Raw genomic sequence first — 19,356 nt, forward strand, 5'->3', positions numbered from 1 at the left:
TGTCTTTTAGACAAATGTATTGTGGGTGTGCCTGTCTGTAAGTTAATGATTTACTTCTAGATATGGAAAAACCAACATGTACAGTATCTTTAATCTGTCATTCTTGTTATCAGCTCGATTGCATAAAATAGACTACAGTTACCCTTTCTAGAACTGGCACAGAGGGAGGGCAGAGAGATCTGGTAGTGCATACTGTTTCGGTCTCAAATGAGAGGGCCTATATCAACCAAACAGCCTAAAGGTAATTGAACAGTTTGTCAAATGATGTCTTAATAATTCAACTGCCTTCCCAGCAAACAATGAATGTTCCTACCTCTTACAGCGTTCCTACAGTAGACACCAAATAGAACCTTTCAATTCAATCTGACATGAGGAAAAATAATTTGAGGATCGTAAAAGAAATGACATTACAAACTATCACCCTCATGCAATTAAGGAGATCACGAAGATCATGGATACATTAGAGCTAGTGAATATATGGAGGCTAAAAAACCCTGCCCTAGTGAGATATACAGTACATGGAGGAGGCTTAATCAAACTAGCCATCTTGACTACTTCTTTGTGTCATTCTTGCTTGCATCAAAATGTACAAAAGACCGAATGGGAACGGACCACCATCTAATTGGCCTCCACATAACTCTTACAGAATTTCCATGATGATGGGGATATTGGAAATGTAATCAACCTACTGGATGACAATTTGTTCTTAACCAACACAAAATAATTCATAATTAGATTTTTTTCTGCACAACATAGGTACTGGAGATCCCCTTATTGTATGGGACACTTTCAAATGTACGTTTAGAGGCCATTCAATACAATACTCAAACAAAAACAGTTTTGATTAAAAAAGATTAGACTAATAAAGAAAATAGAGGAAATAACAGTGGAGGTAGATAGCAATAACAATTGTACAATAGCGGCACAAAATAAGTTAGAGGAAAAACAAAAATAATTAGAACTAGATTAAAATGAGAACTTATTCAAGAACGGTGAAATGTAATTTATTGCAAAAATAAAGCTAACTGGACGGAACATTTTGAAAAATGCACTAAATCTTTCATCTTCAACATAGAAATGCTACCAAAAATAATTTACAGAAACTCTGACGGAGTCAGATGACGGAGTCATCCATGATTCACCAAATTATATTTTGAAAGAGGAAGCTAAATATTTTAAGCATATGTTTTCTTTTCAGTCTCCTCCATCTCCACTGAATGATGCTAACTGTATGGATTTTCCCCCTAATAATAATAATGTAAAATTAACAAATGTACAGAAAGACCCGTGTGAAGTTAAATAAAGGTGAAATTAAAAAAATATTAAAAGTCCAACTTACAGAGGATAAACATCTTGAAGCAATTAAATATTTTCATTCTGGAAAAATCCCAGGGTTTGGTGGTATACCAGTAGAAGTATATCAGACCGTAGAGGTTAAAGTTATGTACTGTATAGCAACTACAGTTGTAAAATAGTAAATAATGACTACTTCTCAGAAAGATTTGAGCTGTCAAGAGGAGTAAAACAAGGCTGTTCATTGTCTCCATATCTATTTGTTATGGCTATTGAAATGCTAGCTATTAAAATCAGATCCAACAAGAACATCAAGGGGTTAGAAAAAAACAAAAGTGTCAATGTATGCCAAAAACTCAAGTTTCTTCATAAGTCCGCAATCTGGATCCCTGTATGTTCTCATTGAAGATCACTTTTCTAGCCTCTCTGGACTAAAACCCAATCATGATATGTGTACCATATTAAGTATTGGATCTTTAGATGACACAATTTTTACACTACTGTGCCCTGTAGTTTACTAATAAAATGGGCTGATGGTGAAGTAGACATGCTTGGTATTCCTATCTCTAAAGATGTAAACAAACTTACCACAACCAATTTCAATAGAAAGTTAGCAAAAATAGACAAGATGATGCATCCATGGAAAGGTAAATACCTGTCTATTTATGGATAAATCACATTGATAAACTCTTTGGTCCTATCACAGTTTACTTACTTACTTATGGTGCTGCCTACTCCAGACGATTAGTTTTTTAAATCATATGAGCAAAGAATATTTCACTTTATTTGGAATGCTAAGCCAAACATAATTAAACATGCCTTTTTATATAATGAATATGAGTTTGGGGGGCTGAAAGGATGAAATATTACAGCATTAGACCTCTCACTAAAAGCTTCACACATTCATAAATTATACTTAAACCCAAACTGGTTCTCCAGTAGATTACTAAGAAAGGCTCATCCTTTGTACAAAAATTGGCTTTTTGCAACTTCTCATTTCAGATTAATTGAAAATAAAACTTTGTTCAAATTATCACCCTTTCTTAAACAAGCCATACAAAGCTGGTTACAATTTTAAATTTATCCTCCAGAAAAAAAACAGAACAAATATTACAACAAATATTATGGTTAAACTCAAATATTCTGATTGATAAAAAATATTATGAAGTTATGTCACATATTCAGCTATCGAAAATATATGGGAATGTTTGTTCAAACCAACTGATTGCAGTATTACCATAAAAATGGAAGAGGCAAGTGGAAGAGGGAGAATGTAGGGAACTGGTTTGTCTGCCACATATGAAAGACAAAAATTGTCTGAAAAAGATTGGCATAAATAGACAAATATACCAGTTACATTTGAGGACAAAAATTTTGACAGCTGCGCCATACAGGTTGCAAAATCCCCTGCTGATTTTGTACATTTGCCAACTGACAAAGAAATGATCAGTCTATAATTTTAATGGTAGGTTTATTTGAACAGTGAGAGACAGAATAATAACAAAATGATCCAGAAAAATGCATGTCAAAAATGTTTTAAATTGATTTGTATTCTAATGAGGGAAATACGTTTTTGACCCCCTCTCAATCAGAAAGATTTCTGGCTCCCAGGTGTCTTTTATACAGGTAACGAGCTGAGATTAGGAGCACACTCTTAAAGGGAGTGCTCCTAATCTCAGTTTGTTACCTGTATAAAAGACACCTGTCCACAGAATCAATCAATCAATCAGATTCCAAACTCTCCACCATGGCCAAGACCAAAGAGCTCTCCAAGGATGTCAGGAACAAGATTGTAGACCTACACAAGGCTGGAATGGGCTACAGGACCATCGTCAAGCAGCTTGGTGAGAAGGTGACAACAGCTGGTGCGATTATTCGCAAATGGAAGAAACACAAAAGAACTGTCAATCTCCCTCGGCCTGGGGCTCCATGCAAGATCTCACCCCGTGGAGTTGCAATGATCATGAGAACGGTTAGGAATCAGCCCAGAACTACACGGGAGGATCTTGCTAATGATCTCAAGGCAGCTGGGAACATAGTCACCAAGAAAACAATTGGTAACACACTACGCCGTGAAGGACTGAAATCCTGCAGCGCCCGCAAGGTCCCCCTGCTCAGGAAAGGACAAATACATGCCCGTCTGAAGTTTGCCAATGAGCATCTGAATTATTCAAAGGACAACTGGGTGAAAGTGTTGTGGTCAGATGAGACCAAAATGGAGCTCTTTGGCATCAACTCAACTCGCCGTGTTTGGAGGAGGAGGAATGCTGCCTATGACCGCAAGAACACCATCCCCACTGTCAAACATGGAGGTGGAAACATGCTTTGGAGGTGTTTTTCTGCTAAGGGGACAGGACAACTTCACTGCATCAAAGGGACAAAGGGACCATGTACCGTCAAATCTTGGGTGAGAACCTCCTTCCCTCAGCCAGGGCATTGAAAATGGGTCGTGGATGGGTATTCCAGCATGACAATGACCCAAAACACACGGACAAGGCAACAAAGGAGTGGCTCAAGAAGAAGCACATTAATGGTGGTAGTAGCAAATATTCAAACGAGAGCTTTGAAGGCCAAAGTGGAGAAGGGTTCCATGTGAACAGCAGTTGAACATGGGTCAGTCGGTCCTAAGAGATGGGCGAACACCATTCGGAAGGGAGGGGGCGATGGCCTCCGTTGCCCCCGGCCGATCGAAAGGGAGCCGGTTTCAGATCCCCGAATCCGGAGTGTCGGAGATGGGCGCCACGAGGCGTCCAGTGCGGTAACGTGACCGATCCTGCAGAAGCTTTGTGAAGGGTAGTGTAATCTTCATCCCAGCACAGTAGAGGTTTGAGCGGCAAAGAAGGTCCAGGCAATAGGGCCATTAAGAGATAATGATTATAGCGGGCAAGAAAACTATAAATAAAGGGTCTCGAAGACAGGACCCCTACACCTAATAATGGTGATGAGTATAAAAAAAAGTTTAAGGTCCAAGCAATGGGGCCGTGCCATCAATAGAATGGTGATTATAGCGGGCAAGAAGGTCCTGGCCTAGCCAGTCTCCAGACCTTAATCCCATAGAAAATCTGTGGAGGGAGCTGAAGTTTCGAGTTGCCCAACGTCAGCCTCGAGACCTTAATGACTTGGAGAAGATCTGCAAAGAGGAGTGGGACAAAATCCCTCCTGAGATGTGTGCATACCTGGTGGCCAACTACAAGAAAATGCTGACCTCTGTGATTGCCAACAAGGGTTTTGCAACTTTTTTTTTTGCCATGAGTTTTTCTGGATTTTTTGTTGTTGTTATTCTGTCTCTCACTGTTCAAATAAACCTACCATTAAAATTATAGACTGATAATTTCTTTGTTAGTGGGCAAACATACAAAATCAGCAGGGGATCAAATACTTTTTTCCCTCACTGTGTGTATGTGTGTATGTGTATGTGTGTGTGTGTGTGTGTGTGGGTGGGGGGGGGGGGGGGGGGGGGGGGGGGGGGGGGGGCATACAACAATCTCAGCTCTGCATACTTAGCTGTGAAGATACCAATATTCTGATATTGCCCCTATGAACAGTGGGGGAAAAAAGTATTTAGTCAGCCACCAATTGTGCAAGTTATCCCACTTAAAAAAGATGAGAGAGGCCTGTAATTTTCATCATAGGTACACTTTAACTATGACAGACAAATTAGAGAGAAAATAATCCAGAAAATCACATTGTAGGATTTTTAATGAATTTATTTGCAAATTATGGTGGAAAATAAGTATTTGGTAAATAACAAAAGTTTATCTCAATACTATATACCCTTTGTTGGCAATGACAGAGGTCAAACGTTTTCTGTAAGTCTTCACAAGGTTTTCACACACTGTTGCTGGTATTTTGGCCCATTTCTCCATGCAGATCTCCTCTAGAGCAGTGATGTTTTGGGGCTGTTGCTGGGCAACACAGACTTTCAACTTCCTCCAAAGATTTTCTATGGGGTTGAGATCTAAAGACTGGCTAGGCCACTTCAGGACCTTGAAATGCTTCTTACGAAGCCACTCCTTCGTTGCTCGGGCGGTGTGTTTGGGATCATTGTCATGCTGAAAGACCCAGCCACGTTTCATCTTCAATGCCCTTGCTGATGGAAGGAGGTTTTCACTCAAAATCTCACGATACACTGCCCCATTCATTCTTTCCTTTACACGGATCAGTCGTCCTGGTCCCTTTGGAGAAAAACAGCCCCAAAGCATGATGTTTCCACCCCCATGCTTCACAGTAGGTATGGTGTTCTTTGGATGCAACTCAGCATTCTTTGTCCTCCAAACACGACGAGTTGAGTTTTTACCAAAATATATATATTTGACCATATGACATTCTCCCAATCTTCTTCTGGATCATCCAAATGCTCTCTAGCAAACTTCAGACGGGCCTGGACATGTACTGGCTTAAGCAGGGGGACACGTCTGGCACTGCAAGATTTGAGTCCCTGGCGGCGTAGTGTGTTACTGATGGTAGGCTTTGTTACTTTGGTCCCAACTCTCTGCAGGTCATTCGCTAGGTCCCCCCGTGTGGTTCTGGGATTTTTGCTCAACGTTCTTGTGATCATTTTGACCCCACGGGGTGAGATCTTGCGTGGAGCCCCAGATCGAGGTAGATTATCAGTGGTCTTGTATGTCTTCCATTTCCTAATAATTGCTCCCACAGTTGATTTCTTCAAACCAAGCTGCTTACCTATTGCAGATTCAGTCTTCCCAGCCTGGTGCAGGTCTACAATTTTGTTTCTGTTGTCCTTTGACAGCTCTTTGGTCTTGGCCATAGTGGAGTTTGGAGTGTGACTGTTTGAGGTTGAGGACAGGTGTCTTTTATACTGATAAGTTCAAACAGGTGCCATTAATACAGGTAACGAGTGGAGGACAGAGGAGCCTCTTAAAGAAGAAGTTACAGGTCTGTGAGAGCCAGAAATCTTGCTTGTTTGTAGGTGACCAAATACTTATTTTCCACCATAATTTGCAAATAAATTCATAAAAAAATCCTACAATGTGATTTTCTGGATTTTTTCTCTCTCATTTTGTCTGTCATAGTTGAAGTGTACCTATGATGAAAATTACAGGCCTCTCTCATATTTTTAAGTGGGAGAACTTGCACAACACTTTGTCTTCCTCAGGAGACTGAAAAGATTTGCCATGGGTCCACAAAAAGTTCTATAGCTACACCATCGAGAGCATGTTTGGTTGTATCCCCGCCTGGTATGGCAACTGCTCAGCATCTGACTGCAAGGCGCTACATAGGGTGTGTGTATGGCCCAGTACATCACTGGGGTCAAGCTTCCTGCCGTCCAGGACCTGTATACCAAGCGGTATCAGAGGAAGGCCCAAAAAATTGTCAAAGACTCCAGTCACCCAAGTCATAGAATGTTCTCTCTGCTATCGCATGGCAAGCGATACCGGAGGGCCAAGTCTTGGTCCAAAAGGCTTCTTAACAGCTTCTACCCTCAAGCCATAACTGCTGAACAATTAATCAAATGGTCACCTGTACTTTTTACAGGTTGAAAATGTATGTAAAACATCACACCATATTTGAAAAATGTATGACACATGGAAACCAAACAAGGGTGGTCCACGATCTGTGACCGGTGGGATGGGCTGACAGTAGCTGAGGGGTGGGATTAAAGAGCTCATGATCGGTGATGGTATAATTGAAAACACTACATATAATGTATACCATAGTAAAATCTAATGAATGTATGTATGCATGTATGTCAGTGGAGTCTCCTCAGAGGAGGAAGGGGAGGACCATCCTCCTAAGTGAATTTCATTTTTAGAAAATTGTGAAAGTTATCCTTTTTAGATAAAACTATACTAAATATATTCAGATGTCACCAAATAATTGATTCAAACACATTGTTTTGCAATGAAGGTCTACGGTATCCTCAAAAGCACTCTATAGGGTAACACCATAGTGCAGCCAGAGGACAGCTAGTTTCCTTCCTCCTCTGGATACATTGACTTCAATAGAAAACCTTATGGTTCTCACCCCATTCCATAGACTTAAACAGTAATTTTGACAACTTCTCAGAGTTCTTCCAGCATTAACTGACATGTTGTCCACCCAATCAAAGGATCGGAGAATGAATCTAGTACTGAAAGCATAAGCTACAGCTAGCTAGCACTGCAGTGCATAAAAAGTTGTTGAGTAGTTGATTCAAAGAGAGAGAAAGACAGTAGTTGAACAGTTTTAAACATGTATTTCTTCAAAAATGAAGAAAAACCAAGAAAGGAACAGAGAGAGAGCAAGCTATATTTCTTATTCTTTTCACTTTCACTTACTTAGCTATCGAATGCAGCTAGCTATTTGAGCCTACTCAAACACCTTGCTCAAACATTGAGGGATGCTATGTTACCTAACTGGCTATGGCTATCCAACACTGGAACTCTTCCAAGTCAAGGTAAGCTTTTGTTTTTATTAATTTATTGCCACCGGGGCCCACCGGTGTAATTGCTAAACTGCTTGTACACTTTACTGTATGATTGTAGCCAGTTTACGAAAGCGTTAGTTCTAGGACCTATGTTGACTTGACGTTAGCTAATATGGTGACAACGATATAGGCTGTGTGTAGCGGTTAACGGTTATGATATGAAGGTTAGGCTTGGAAAGGTTTTTTTGTCTGGTCACAGACAGCTGATGTGTTGTGCACGAAAGGAAAAGGTGAGAGGAGTACATTTATGCGCACATAGATGCGTGAAGGAATTATCCAACGATCAAAAGGATCATGCTGTTTGTGTGTGGTTGTTATGAAAGTGAATTGTGCTTGCGTGTGATCAGGGGTGTATTCTTTCTGCCGATTCTGTTGAAAAAAAATTCTTAAACGGAAGCAAATGGAACGAAACGGGGATAAACATATCTGAATTTGTCCAATAGAATTTATTGTTTGCAACAGTTGGACTAATGATAACACCCTAGATCAGCTAGATGCAGGCAAGATTGTGCAAGGTGGTTGTAACGATGTGCGAATGAGTGTTTTAATTAATAAATAAACAAACCAATAAATACGAAACACAAACAACGCACAGAGTCAATAACACATAAAGAAAGGGGAGTGACAGATATAGGGAAGATAATCAAGGAGGTCCAAGTGAGTGTCATGAGGTGCAGCTGCGCGAGATGATGGTGACAGGTATAATCAGCAGCCTGATGACCTAGAGGCCGGAGAGGGAGAATACGTGACAGTGGTATTGAATATGTCAATGTCTGTCACCTTGATTACTCTAATTTCTCTCAACCTGTCCACATACGTTATAAACTTTCATTCATAGGCTAGGTTGAAGCAAAGTCATTATGGGTATAGGGAAAATTTGTGTATGATTTAGTAGCTAGCCTAAACCTATCGATGTTACATTGAGCTGGGTGAATGGAATATGAATGACAGTCATCCAATATACTGTAATAGAAAAAAGGCCAGGCTCATAAAAAAAAAATTCGTCCTCCATCATCTTAAACCGCATCGACTGCCACTGTTATGTGTCTATGTATGTACAGTACATTTATGTGTATATGCAGTGCCTTGCGAAAGTATTCGGCCCCCTTGAACTTTGCGACCTTTTGCCACATTTCAGGCTTCAAACATAAAGATATAAAACTGTATTTTTTGTGAAGAATCAACAACAAGTGGGACACAATCATGAAGTGGAACGACATTTTTTGGATATTTCAAACTTTTTTAACAAATCAAAAACTGAAAAATTGGGCGTGCAAAATTATTCAGCCCCCTTAAGTTAATACTTTGTAGCGCCACCTTTTGCTGCGATTACAGCTGTAAGTCGCTTGGGGTATGTCTCTATCAGTTTTGCACATCGAGAGACTGACATTTTTTCCCATTCCTCCTTGCAAAACAGCTCGAGCTCAGTGAGGTTGGATGGAGAGCATTTGTGAACAGCAGTTTTCAGTTCTTTCCACAGATTCTCGATTGGATTCAGGTCTGGACTTTGACTTGGCCATTCTAACACCTGGATATGTTTATTTTTGAACCATTCCATTGTAGATGTTGCTTTATGTTTTGGATCATTGTCTTGTTGGAAGACAAATCTCAGTCCCAGTCTCAGGTCTTTTGCAGACTCCATCAGGTTTTCTTCCAGAATGGTCCTGTATTTGGCTCCATCCATCTTCCCATCAATTTTAACCATCTTCCCTGTCCCTGCTGAAGAAAAGCAGGCCCAAACCATGATGCTGCCACCACCATGTTTGACAGTGGGGATGGTTTTACGCCAAACATAATGTTTTGCATTGTTGCCAAAAAGTTCAATTTTGGTTTCATCTGACCAGAGCACCTTCTTCCACATGTTTGGTGTGTCTCCCAGGTGGCTTGTGGCAAACTTTAAACAACACTTTTTATGGATATCTTTAAGAAATGGCTTTCTTCTTGCCACTCTTCCATAAAGGCCAGATATGTGCAATATACGACTGATTGTTGTCCTATGGACAGAGTCTCCCACCTCAGCTGTAGATCTCTGCAGTTCATCCAGAGTGATCATGGGCCTCTTGGCTGCATCTCTGATCAGTCTTCTCCTTGTATGAGCTGAAAGTTTAGAGTGACGGCCAGGTCTTGGTAGATTTGCAGTGGTCTGATACTCCTTCCATTTCAATATTATCGCTTGCACAGTGCTCCTTGGGATGTTTAAAGCTTGGGAAATCTTTTTGTATCCAAATCCGGCTTTAAACGTCTTCACAACAGTATCTTGGACCTGCCTGGTGTGTTCCTTGTTCTTCATGATGCTCTCTGCGCTTTTAACGGACCTCTGAGACTATCACAGTGCAGGTGCATTTATACGGAGACTTGATTACACACAGGTGGATTGTATTTATCATCATTATTAATTTAGGTCAACATTGGATCATTCAGAGATCCTCACTGAACTTCTGGAGAGAGTTTGCTGCACTGAAAGTAAAGGGGCTGAATAATTTTGCACGCCCAATTTTTCAGTTTTTGATTTGTTAAAAAAGTTTGAAATATCCAATAAATGTCGTTCCACTTCATGATTGTGTCCCACTTGTTGTTGATTCTTCACAAAAAAATACAGTTTTATATCTTTATGTTTTAAGCCTGAAATGTGGCAAAAGGTTGCAAAATTCAAGGGGGCCGAATACTTTCGCAAGGCACTGTATGTATGTATGTAAAATATATCTTTGTCAGGTGAATTCTGTATATGAAAGTACCATTTATGTAGTATGTGAAATGTAATATATATAATGTGTGTGTATATGTAACAAGAAAGCTTTAAAAACAAACAAAGCTACGGATGGGTTAAAAATAAAAATTTAAAAAAAGTAAAAATAACAATAAATATTAACTTGACCATGCATTTCCTTTTCAATAGCTGTTCAAAGTGCTTGCTATGTTGGCTTAACATGTCAACTTGTCTTCTGTCCTCCTCCTTCCTGCTCTCTCTCCTACCCTGCTCTCTCTCCTCCCTCCTCTCTCCAAGCTGGATGTGTGGATGGAGCCCATTGACCTCTCCACTCCTATGGACATCAGAGTTCCCTTCACCAGCCTGCAGACCGTCAAGGCCTTCCTGGAGACTGAAGACATCCCGTACTCCGTCATGATCAAGGACCTACAGGTAGGATCATACAGACACACACAATATAATTATGGGGTGGTAGGAGTCCAGGAGGAAGTGACTGAGCTCAGGGAGATTACTTCAGTCTTTACTATGTCTTGAAATAGTATATCCATGTCATGACTTACAGTAAATAAATAAGATGGTTAAATAAGATTATGTGCAACAGCTCAATTGTATCTGTGTGCACAATGATCAAAAGAGATTTGGATAAGTCATATGGGATAACTACATATTGTTTCATAATAGTGTTATAAATCATTGTAAAGTGTTATAAAGCCTTGTAGTGACCTTTTGACCCCCGTTATGCACACAGGTTATGTTGGACGAGGAGCAGGACCAGATGCTGAGTGCACGTGCCGCTGCCCCCAGAACCACCGATGACTACGACTACTCCAACTACCACGACATTGCTGATGTACAGTTGAAGTCTGAAGTTTACATACACCTTAGCCAAATACATTTAAACTCAGTTTTTCACAACTCCTGACATTTAATCCTAGTAAAAATGCCTTGTTTTAGGCCAGTTAGGATCACCACTTTATTTTAACTTGTTATGGCTGCAATCCCGGTAACGGGATTGATATGACAACTACCAGTGAAAATAGAGGGCGCCAAATTCAAACTACAGAAATCTCATAATTACAATTCCTAAAACATATTTAGTGTATGTAAACTTCTGACCCACTGGAATTGTGATACAGTGAATTATAAGTGAAATAATCTGTCTGTAAACAATTGTTGGAAAAATGACTTGTGTCATGCACAAAGTAGATGTCTTAACCGACTTGCCAAAACTATAGTTTGTTAACAAGAATTTTGTGGAGTGGTTGAAAAACTAGTTTTAATGACTCCAACCCAAGTTTGTAAACTTCCGACTTCAACTGTAAGTACCAACCCATCACACAAGTATCATGGAGAATTGGCCCATTTCACATGATCACTCTGAACTCATACTGAGTGAGACATCATTAATACTGTCATCGTAAGACCTACCTAAGAATTCTGTAAGCAATGCAAGACACTGTTTTCTGTTGTTGAAACCTACAGTATTTTGGGGAACACCTTATTTGAAGTGTCCTGACATAAGGAGTTCATAAAACATTCAAAAGCAGAACATAAGGATTCATGAAAAGCTTATGTCAACAACCGCAAATTGACAGTAACAACCTCTCTCTGTCTCTGTCTCTTTCTCTATCTATCTCATCAGATCTATAGTTTCCAGGACATGCTTGTGGCTGAGAACCCCAATCTGGTCAGCAAGATCGTGATTGGCCAGAGTTACCAGGGACGCACCCTGAATGTGCTCAAGGTAAGTTCCTGACGAGAGTGGCATGTTTTATCTGCTATGGCCTTGTAAAGAGTACTAGTAAAATGACAAGTGAAAAGTCAGTGAAGGTAGTTTTTTCCTAATCCCGGACAAGGCCCTATTTTTTGGTACATGTTACATGGTTGTATGTTAAATGTGTATCAAGTTTACAGTATTTGAGGATTGTAGTAGGTGTTCTTTACACCCCCTCCGTCTCTCTTTTCTAGTTCAGTACTGGTGGAACCAACAGACCTGGTATCTGGCTTGACACAGGAATCCATTCCAGGGAATGGATCACTCAAGCTAGCGGCACCTGGTTCGCCAAGAAGGTTCATCAGTGTTTTCTCCACCACAGTCTTTAAACCTTTCCCCTCTCTTCATCTACACATGTATCACTTTAACCTTCTGTTTCCATATCCAGATTGTGACCGACTACGGACGTGACGCCGCTCTCACCGCCATCCTGGACAAGATGGACATCTTCCTGGAGATTGTGACTAACCCCGATGGCTACTACTACACTCACAATAGTGTGAGTCTCTCATCACAATAGAAAATGCCCTTACATTTCTAGGTTGATCACAAATGTTGATTACAATGTCATCTCTCCATTTCAATTGACCTCTTCTTTTTTCAGTGATTATTTTACAAGGTCAAAGGGCACATATCAGACTAGGGAGTTGAACACAACAGCCACTGTCATCCTCTTTGATTACTAACTACATATTACATATGTATGCGTGATCTGAATCTCTATTACCAAATATCATCTATCTAATATTGCTTTCAAAGTGTTTCAGTGTTGTTTCCTGCTTTGTCATTTGACTTCGTTCTGACATCATCACCTGCTGCTCACAGCTATGCACTAGACAAAACCAAACAAACCATGAGTCACGATGACTGTTAATTTTCCACAGAACCGTATGTGGCGTAAGACCAGGAAGCCCAACCCTGGCTCTTCCTGTGTTGGAACTGACCCCAACAGGAACTGGGATGCTGGTTTTGGAGGTATACTTTTCCTTGTCACTTGAATGTTGCAAACACTTTATATTCAAATACAATAGATTCAGAGGTGACAAATTGAATAAGATACCAAATCTAAAGTTTTTGTCAATTAAAATGGTATCTCCTTGCCCTTGGTGAGATAGTATTTTACTGTTAATGTTTAGTTGGGCACTAATCTTTCTTTACCATTTGTCTCCTCTCTGGTCTTTAGTAGAGCCCGGCTCCAGTGGCAGTCCCTGTTCTGAGACTTACCGCGGACCCGAAGCTCACTCTGAGTCTGAGGTCAAGTCCATTGTGGACTTTGTAAAGTCTCACGGCAACCTGAAGGCCTTCGTGTCCATCCATTCCTACTCCCAGATGCTCCTCTACCCCTACGGTTACACCAGTACCCCCTGCAAGGACCAGAGCGAACTGGTGAGTCTAGCAACCATCAACTAGTTGTCTTTGACATGTCTAGTAACAACTTGTGGCATTTGTTCCACTAGGGAGTGCCCTGCCAGCATTCTCCACCATATGTGGCCTCACCGGGGGAAGGGTGACGCGAGCATGGTACTTTTACATGACTAGTATTATCTTGTCACAGCACGACCTGGCCATGAAGGCAATCACTGACCTGGCTTCCATGTACGGAACCTCCTACAGATACGGCAGCACCATCAACACCATCTGTAAGTGTCAAACACCAGCTAAAAATGTTCACTGCTTTAATGCCTCCCATCCCATTCCATTCCAATGTAGTCCAGCTCATTCTACCAACATGAGTACACCCCATCTGTATAACCTAACCAAGGTTTTTACAATATTCTTATCCTATGGTTTGTATGCTGGTACATACTCTGTGAATTAAAAACAGAAACTATGGTCTATTCCCTTCTTTCTTGTCATTTCCAGACCAGGCTAGTGGTATCACTGTTGACTGGACCTACAACCAGGGCATCAAGTACTCCTACACCTTCGAGCTGAGAGACACTGGTCGCTATGGTTTCATCCTGCCAGCCAATCAGATCCTCCCTACTGCCAAGGAGACTTGGCTGGCTCTGATGGCCATCATGGAGCACACCAAGGACAACACCATATAGAGGAGTGACCATGACAACCTAATGGACACTGTGAATCCACTAAGGTTGTTTACAGGCCACAAACAGAGGAATAAATGTCAACTGTTATACCTGATTTTGTCTTCTATTTCATTTTACTTGAGGTGATGTTGAAATGAAGCAAAGAGAAAGGTTGTTATGGTTGAAGGTCTTAACATGGTCATTATAATGTATTACAACAAAAAGAACACTAGTCCATAGAGAGTAAAGTAAGGATAACTATTTTTGTATTCTTCATATTCCCAACTCAAATGATGACATGAACTGCTACTGGACAACTTAATGATTCCGCCAATGAAAAATGTAAAGTTCATATGTTGTATAATTTTGGGTTGCATAAGTTGTTTATGTGTATCTCTCACATAGGGTGCCCATGCTAGAAAACTGGTTTTTGGTTTTACCAATGAAAATAAGCACCCTTTTGGGCGTGGGAAATGTGGACATTTCTAGGGAGTGGTGTGCCATATAAACAGTTGTGGTGTCTCTCTGTCTCCAAGGCTTGCGGCCTACCAAAGGTTTAAAGACGTTCAGCTGGATTGCCCAGGTCATGTGGTTTAGAAAGGTAATGGGTGTGATTAACCGATCGGAAACACATTTCACCTGGTTGAATGTACATGTACGGTGGTTTGTATTAGTTAGTTAGTTAGGTAGTTAGTTAGTTAGCTTGTTAGATAAACTACAAATAATCGGTGACAGATTTATGTCTTTAAAGGAGACACAAGCAGACCAATTCTGATATTTTGCCCAATTATTGGCAAAAGAACTGGTCTCATTGGTGAAAAGACCAATTACGAGTGGGAAAATATCTGAATTGGGCTGTCTGTGTAAACACAGTCTTTGTTGACTTATTCCTCATCTCCTTTCTTCTTCATGTGAGTATACAGTATATGCTCAAATAGACTCTCTGACTCAGTTCTCAAAAAAGGTTGCGGCGACCCTTGGGGGCATAGCTTTTACAGTGTAGGGATACAAACACAGGCAAACTAAGTAAATGGAATGGGAGGATAAAAACTAGACAATCTGGTCCATCCATTTTCATCAAACTTCTGAGAATCTGCTCCACAAATACATACCATCAGTGTTACATCAGAGTCGTTGTGGAAAACGACAAAACACCTGAAGATAACATCAACTTACAAACCAAGGTAAAAAGTGCTGGGCAGGGTGTGTGGCTCTACTGTATTAGGTACGATGAAGGTGCTGCTCGTCTTGGTTGCACTGTCTGTGGCCGTTATCGGCAAGGAGACCTTTGAGGGGTGAGTGATCATCAAACAGTACTGAAAAGAAAGCACTTTGTGACAACTGCTGATGTAAAAAAGGGCTTTACAAATACATTTGATTGATTGACTGATTGATTGACTGATTGATTGACTGATTAAGTGATTTCAACTTGTTGTGAACAGCAGTGGTAGCTGAGCAAAGGGTAATGACATATGATTTGTTGACTGTCATAAATGGATTAAAACACCCTTTTTTTAATAAGATTCCCCGTCTCTTAATTCTAATTATTAGGGATGATAACATCGCTGTTGTAATATCTTTAAAGGCACCAGGTGCTTCGTATCACTGGGAAGGATGAGTTCCAGCACTCTCTCCTGAAGGACATGGCTGAGATGGAACATCTCCAGGTTGGGAATGATAACAGTGATCATCCTATGAGATAATGTGAATCACGTACTTCTGATAAATACAATCAAGTATCAAATATCAAGTAATCAAATATCAAGTATCAAATAAAAACAATCAAGTGTAGAATGACCAGAACAGAACCCCTCAAACTGTACAACCAGTCCATTTTCTATTTTCATCTGCATGTTCCTTTCCTCCTACCTCTCTCCTCTCTCCTCCCTTACCTCTCCTCTCTCCTCCTCCCTTCTCTCTCCTCTCTCCTCCATCCTCTTTCCTCCCTTCTCTCTCCTTTCTCCTCCATCCTCTCTCCTCCCTTCTCTCCTCCATCCTCTCTCTCCTCTCTCCTTCACTCCACTCCCCTCTCTTCTGTCCCAGCTGGATGTGTGGATGGAGCCCATTGACCTCTCCACTCCTGTGGACATCAGAGTTCCCTTCACCAGCCTGCAGACCGTCAAGGCCTTCCTGGAGACTGAAGACATCCCGTACTCCGTCATGATCAAGGACCTACAGGTGAAGTAGGACACCTTTCTCATCTGGGGAGGAAAGAGAGCTCATCTGCCCCTCTAAAGTCATTGTTATTCTTAAGGTAATAAGTGGACAGACTGTGGTGCCACCAAAGTTATCCCCCTGAAATCTAATCATCGTTGAATGAACCAAGGAGAGTGATCAGCAGTATGAAACCTTTTGCCCCTTGTCTCTCAGGTTATGTTGGACGAGGAGAAGGAGCAGAGGCTGAGTGCTGCACGTGCCACTGAGCCCAGAACCACAGATGACTACAACTACACCAACTACCACAACGGGGATGAGGTTAGTACCCAATCACACAGCCAAGACCACCTGTTCTTGCTTATCAGCTATTATAACGTCTGGCATAACACTGTTATAACAATGATATCAGCCCTGTTTTAAAATTCCAGTCCTCAGAGCTATTTGGTTCAAATTAAAGATGATTTCTCTCTCTCTCCAGATCTACAGTTTTCAGGACATGCTGGTGGCTGAGAACCCCAAACTGGTCAGCAAGATCGTGATTGGTCAGAGCTATGAGGGCCGCCCTCTGAATGTGCTCAAAGTAAGTCATCGTTTTTCAATACTTTTTTGGTGTTTGAACATTATCATGGATTTTCTTTGCATCTGATAAAGTTAATGCTCCCCTTCTCTCTCATATAGTTTAGCACTGGTGGCACCAACCGTCGTGGCATCTGGATTAACACTGGAATCCACTCCAGAGAATGGATCACTCAGGCTAGTGGCACCTGGTTCGCCAAGAAGGTGATCAACTTCTAGTCTCATTCTTTCCAGTCAGAGCCCCTGGGTTGGATTCCCCCACATGCTCATGAGTCACAATGCAAACTCCTGTTTTCTGCTAAGAATAGCAATTATAGTGTAATGAAGGCTATAGGGTCATTGGAAAAAATGTGTTATGAAGGCTAAGGGGTCATTACAGTATATTTGCTATGCTTAAAAGCAAACTGGAGTTTGGATTGTGACTCTTGTAGAGGAATCCAACCCCAGGGCTCATGAAGGGAGTTAAGTCTCTTTATACCCATCACGGGCAATTCCGGTTCTGAATACCCACTGGGACGTTCCTACTCCCACAGGTTGCTGAATTGGCCCCCTTGAGCCCAGGTATTCTCTGTTCAGTATGATAATGTGCATAGATATTTCTGTTTCAATGACCACCAGATTGTGACTGACTACAGACATGACGCCCCACTCACTGCCATTCTGGACAACATGGATATCTTCCTGGAGATTGTGACCAACCCAGATGGCTACAACTACAGCCACACAACTGTGAGTTCCGAACAACAAAAATGTGTATTTATTATTAATAATCCATCCACCAATTCTCTGTAATGGCAGATATGATGCTTCATTCATTCATTGTGTCAGTCAGAGTGAATGCGCATGGATACTTACCAAACCATTGAATATGTTGACCTTTTCTGTTCCACAGAACCGTATGTGGCGTAAGACCAGGAAGCCCAACCCTGGCTCTTCCTGTGATGGAACTGACCTCAACAGGAACTGGGATGCTGGTTTTGGAAGTAAGCTATGTCTTCTATCGGCGTCTTGAATGATGCTCAACACATTGTTTAAAATTGCATAAATTGTCCACGATACAGGTTGCCTTACGACAGCCTTTCCCCAAACCCGGTCCTGGGGAGCCCAAGGGGTGTACATTTCGTTTTTTGACCTAGCAAAACACAACTGATTCAAATGATCAACTCGTCATCAAGCTTTGATTATCTGAAACAGCTGTGTAGTGTAAGGGCCAAAAAACTAAATGTGCACTCCTTGGGAACCCCAGGATTCTGCCTTATTTCATTGTCAGGCTTAAATACATTGTTTTTTTGTTGTTGATAAAATGATCTCCTCCCCTATGGTGACTTACAGTTTAAAGGAAGTGTGTCAATGTTGTGATTGGACTGTCCCTGGCCTGATGTTGGTTGTATTCCACTCTTTTTCCCTAGCCGCTGGCTCTAGCGGTAACCCCTGCGATCAGACTTACCGCGGGCCCAAGGCTCACTCAGAGTCTGAGGTCAAGTCTATCGTGGACTTTGTCAAGTCTCATGGCAACCTGAAGGCCTTCATCGACATCCACAGCTACTCCCAGAGGCTCATGTACCCCTACGGCTACACTGCAACCCCTTGCAACGACCAGAGAGAACTGGTGAGTCAGTCTGGCAGAGACAGGCTTCCTGCCTTCCCTTGGCCCTTAGCCATGTCTCAGTCATCTGTATGTGAGCTAATAATGCACTTTTATATAATCAAACAGGGTACAACTGGTTTTGCTTAAGGCCTTTGACAGGTCAAGTTCAGTGTAGACAAAAAGGAAACGTTTTGCCATCAAAAATAAATTGTCAAAAGCTGTACAGGTCTCTTGATGTTATTTTACATTTCACCCACAGCACGACCTGGCTAGGAAGGCCATCACTGGCCTGGCTAGCCTGTACGGAACCTCCTTCAGATACGGCAGCGTCATGACCACCATATGTAAGTGACGGGCCACTCACTTTCACTAAGTCACTGAAAATACATGAAAGGCTACATCTTAGGCTCAATACAGCCACAACGTATACAAATCATGTGCTTATCTTCCACTAGACCGAGCCAGTGGCATCAGTATTGACTGGTCCTACAACCAGGGCATCAAGTACTCCTACACCTTTGAGCTGAGAGACACCGGTCGCTATGGTTTCATCCTGCCAGCCAATCAGATCATCCCTACTGCCAAGGAGGCTTGGCTGGCTCTGATGGCCATCATGGAGCACACCAAGGACAACACCAACTAGAGGGGTCACCATGACAACTACAGTATACATTCCAGATTAACCAATTGTATATCTCTCTTTGATACGGTCATGTGAATGCCTGTGTAAAACAAAGTTATGTTTGTCTGTACTGTTGTAGATATACAGTATCTAGCTCAAGCTGATGATACCATCCAGTCCAC

The 19,356-nt window shown here is 41.4% G+C and overlaps 3 protein-coding genes across 3 annotated transcripts; all 3 read left to right on the forward strand.

Moving 5' to 3' along the window:
- Positions 1–10,716: 10,716 nt before the first annotated feature.
- Positions 10,717–11,349, forward strand: LOC139378422 (carboxypeptidase A5-like). Its single transcript, XM_071120587.1, has 2 exons — positions 10,717–10,859; positions 11,176–11,349. The coding sequence occupies exons 1-2, from the start codon at positions 10,737–10,739 to the stop codon at positions 11,347–11,349; spliced, it is 297 nt and encodes a 98-aa protein (XP_070976688.1). The 5' UTR covers positions 10,717–10,736.
- Positions 11,350–11,594: 245 nt separating this feature from the next.
- On the forward strand, positions 11,595–14,310 carry LOC139382880 (carboxypeptidase A1-like). Its single transcript, XM_071127130.1, has 8 exons — positions 11,595–11,819; positions 12,070–12,171; positions 12,396–12,497; positions 12,590–12,700; positions 13,086–13,176; positions 13,388–13,587; positions 13,757–13,841; positions 14,065–14,310. The coding sequence occupies exons 2-8, from the start codon at positions 12,088–12,090 to the stop codon at positions 14,250–14,252; spliced, it is 861 nt and encodes a 286-aa protein (XP_070983231.1). The 5' UTR covers positions 11,595–11,819; positions 12,070–12,087; the 3' UTR covers positions 14,253–14,310.
- A 1,143-nt stretch (positions 14,311–15,453) lies between these two features.
- Positions 15,454–19,354, forward strand: LOC139375238 (carboxypeptidase A1-like). The gene is made up of 11 exons (XM_071116841.1): positions 15,454–15,526; positions 15,817–15,898; positions 16,275–16,409; positions 16,602–16,706; positions 16,867–16,968; positions 17,067–17,168; positions 17,583–17,693; positions 17,857–17,947; positions 18,374–18,573; positions 18,812–18,896; positions 19,008–19,354. The coding sequence occupies exons 1-11, from the start codon at positions 15,462–15,464 to the stop codon at positions 19,193–19,195; spliced, it is 1,266 nt and encodes a 421-aa protein (XP_070972942.1). The 5' UTR covers positions 15,454–15,461; the 3' UTR covers positions 19,196–19,354.
- The last annotated feature ends 2 nt before the right edge of the window (positions 19,355–19,356 follow it).

This window comes from Oncorhynchus clarkii, chromosome 2, assembly GCF_045791955.1.
Source record: "Oncorhynchus clarkii lewisi isolate Uvic-CL-2024 chromosome 2, UVic_Ocla_1.0, whole genome shotgun sequence".
Classification (NCBI taxonomy): Eukaryota; Metazoa; Chordata; class Actinopteri; order Salmoniformes; family Salmonidae; genus Oncorhynchus; species Oncorhynchus clarkii.

Bases quoted from the DNA above. Each gene is read 5' to 3' on its own strand.
- LOC139375238 (XM_071116841.1), top strand. From the start codon at position 15,462: ATGAAGGTGCTGCTCGTCTTGGTTGCACTGTCTGTGGCCGTTATCGGC. The intron at 15,527-15,816 runs GTGAGTGATCAT...ATATCTTTAAAG, and splicing joins GGCAAGGAGACCTTTGAGGG to GCACCAGGTGCTTCGTATCA. The intron at 17,948-18,373 runs GTAAGCTATGTC...CTTTTTCCCTAG, and splicing joins CTGGGATGCTGGTTTTGGAA to CCGCTGGCTCTAGCGGTAAC.
- LOC139378422 (XM_071120587.1), top strand. From the start codon at position 10,737: ATGGAGCCCATTGACCTCTCCACTCCTATGGACATCAGAGTTCCCTTC. The intron at 10,860-11,175 runs GTAGGATCATAC...TTATGCACACAG, and splicing joins TCATGATCAAGGACCTACAG to GTTATGTTGGACGAGGAGCA.
- LOC139382880 (XM_071127130.1), top strand. From the start codon at position 12,088: ATGCTTGTGGCTGAGAACCCCAATCTGGTCAGCAAGATCGTGATTGGC. The intron at 12,498-12,589 runs GTTCATCAGTGT...TTCCATATCCAG, and splicing joins GCACCTGGTTCGCCAAGAAG to ATTGTGACCGACTACGGACG. The intron at 12,701-13,085 runs GTGAGTCTCTCA...AATTTTCCACAG, and splicing joins ACTACTACACTCACAATAGT to AACCGTATGTGGCGTAAGAC.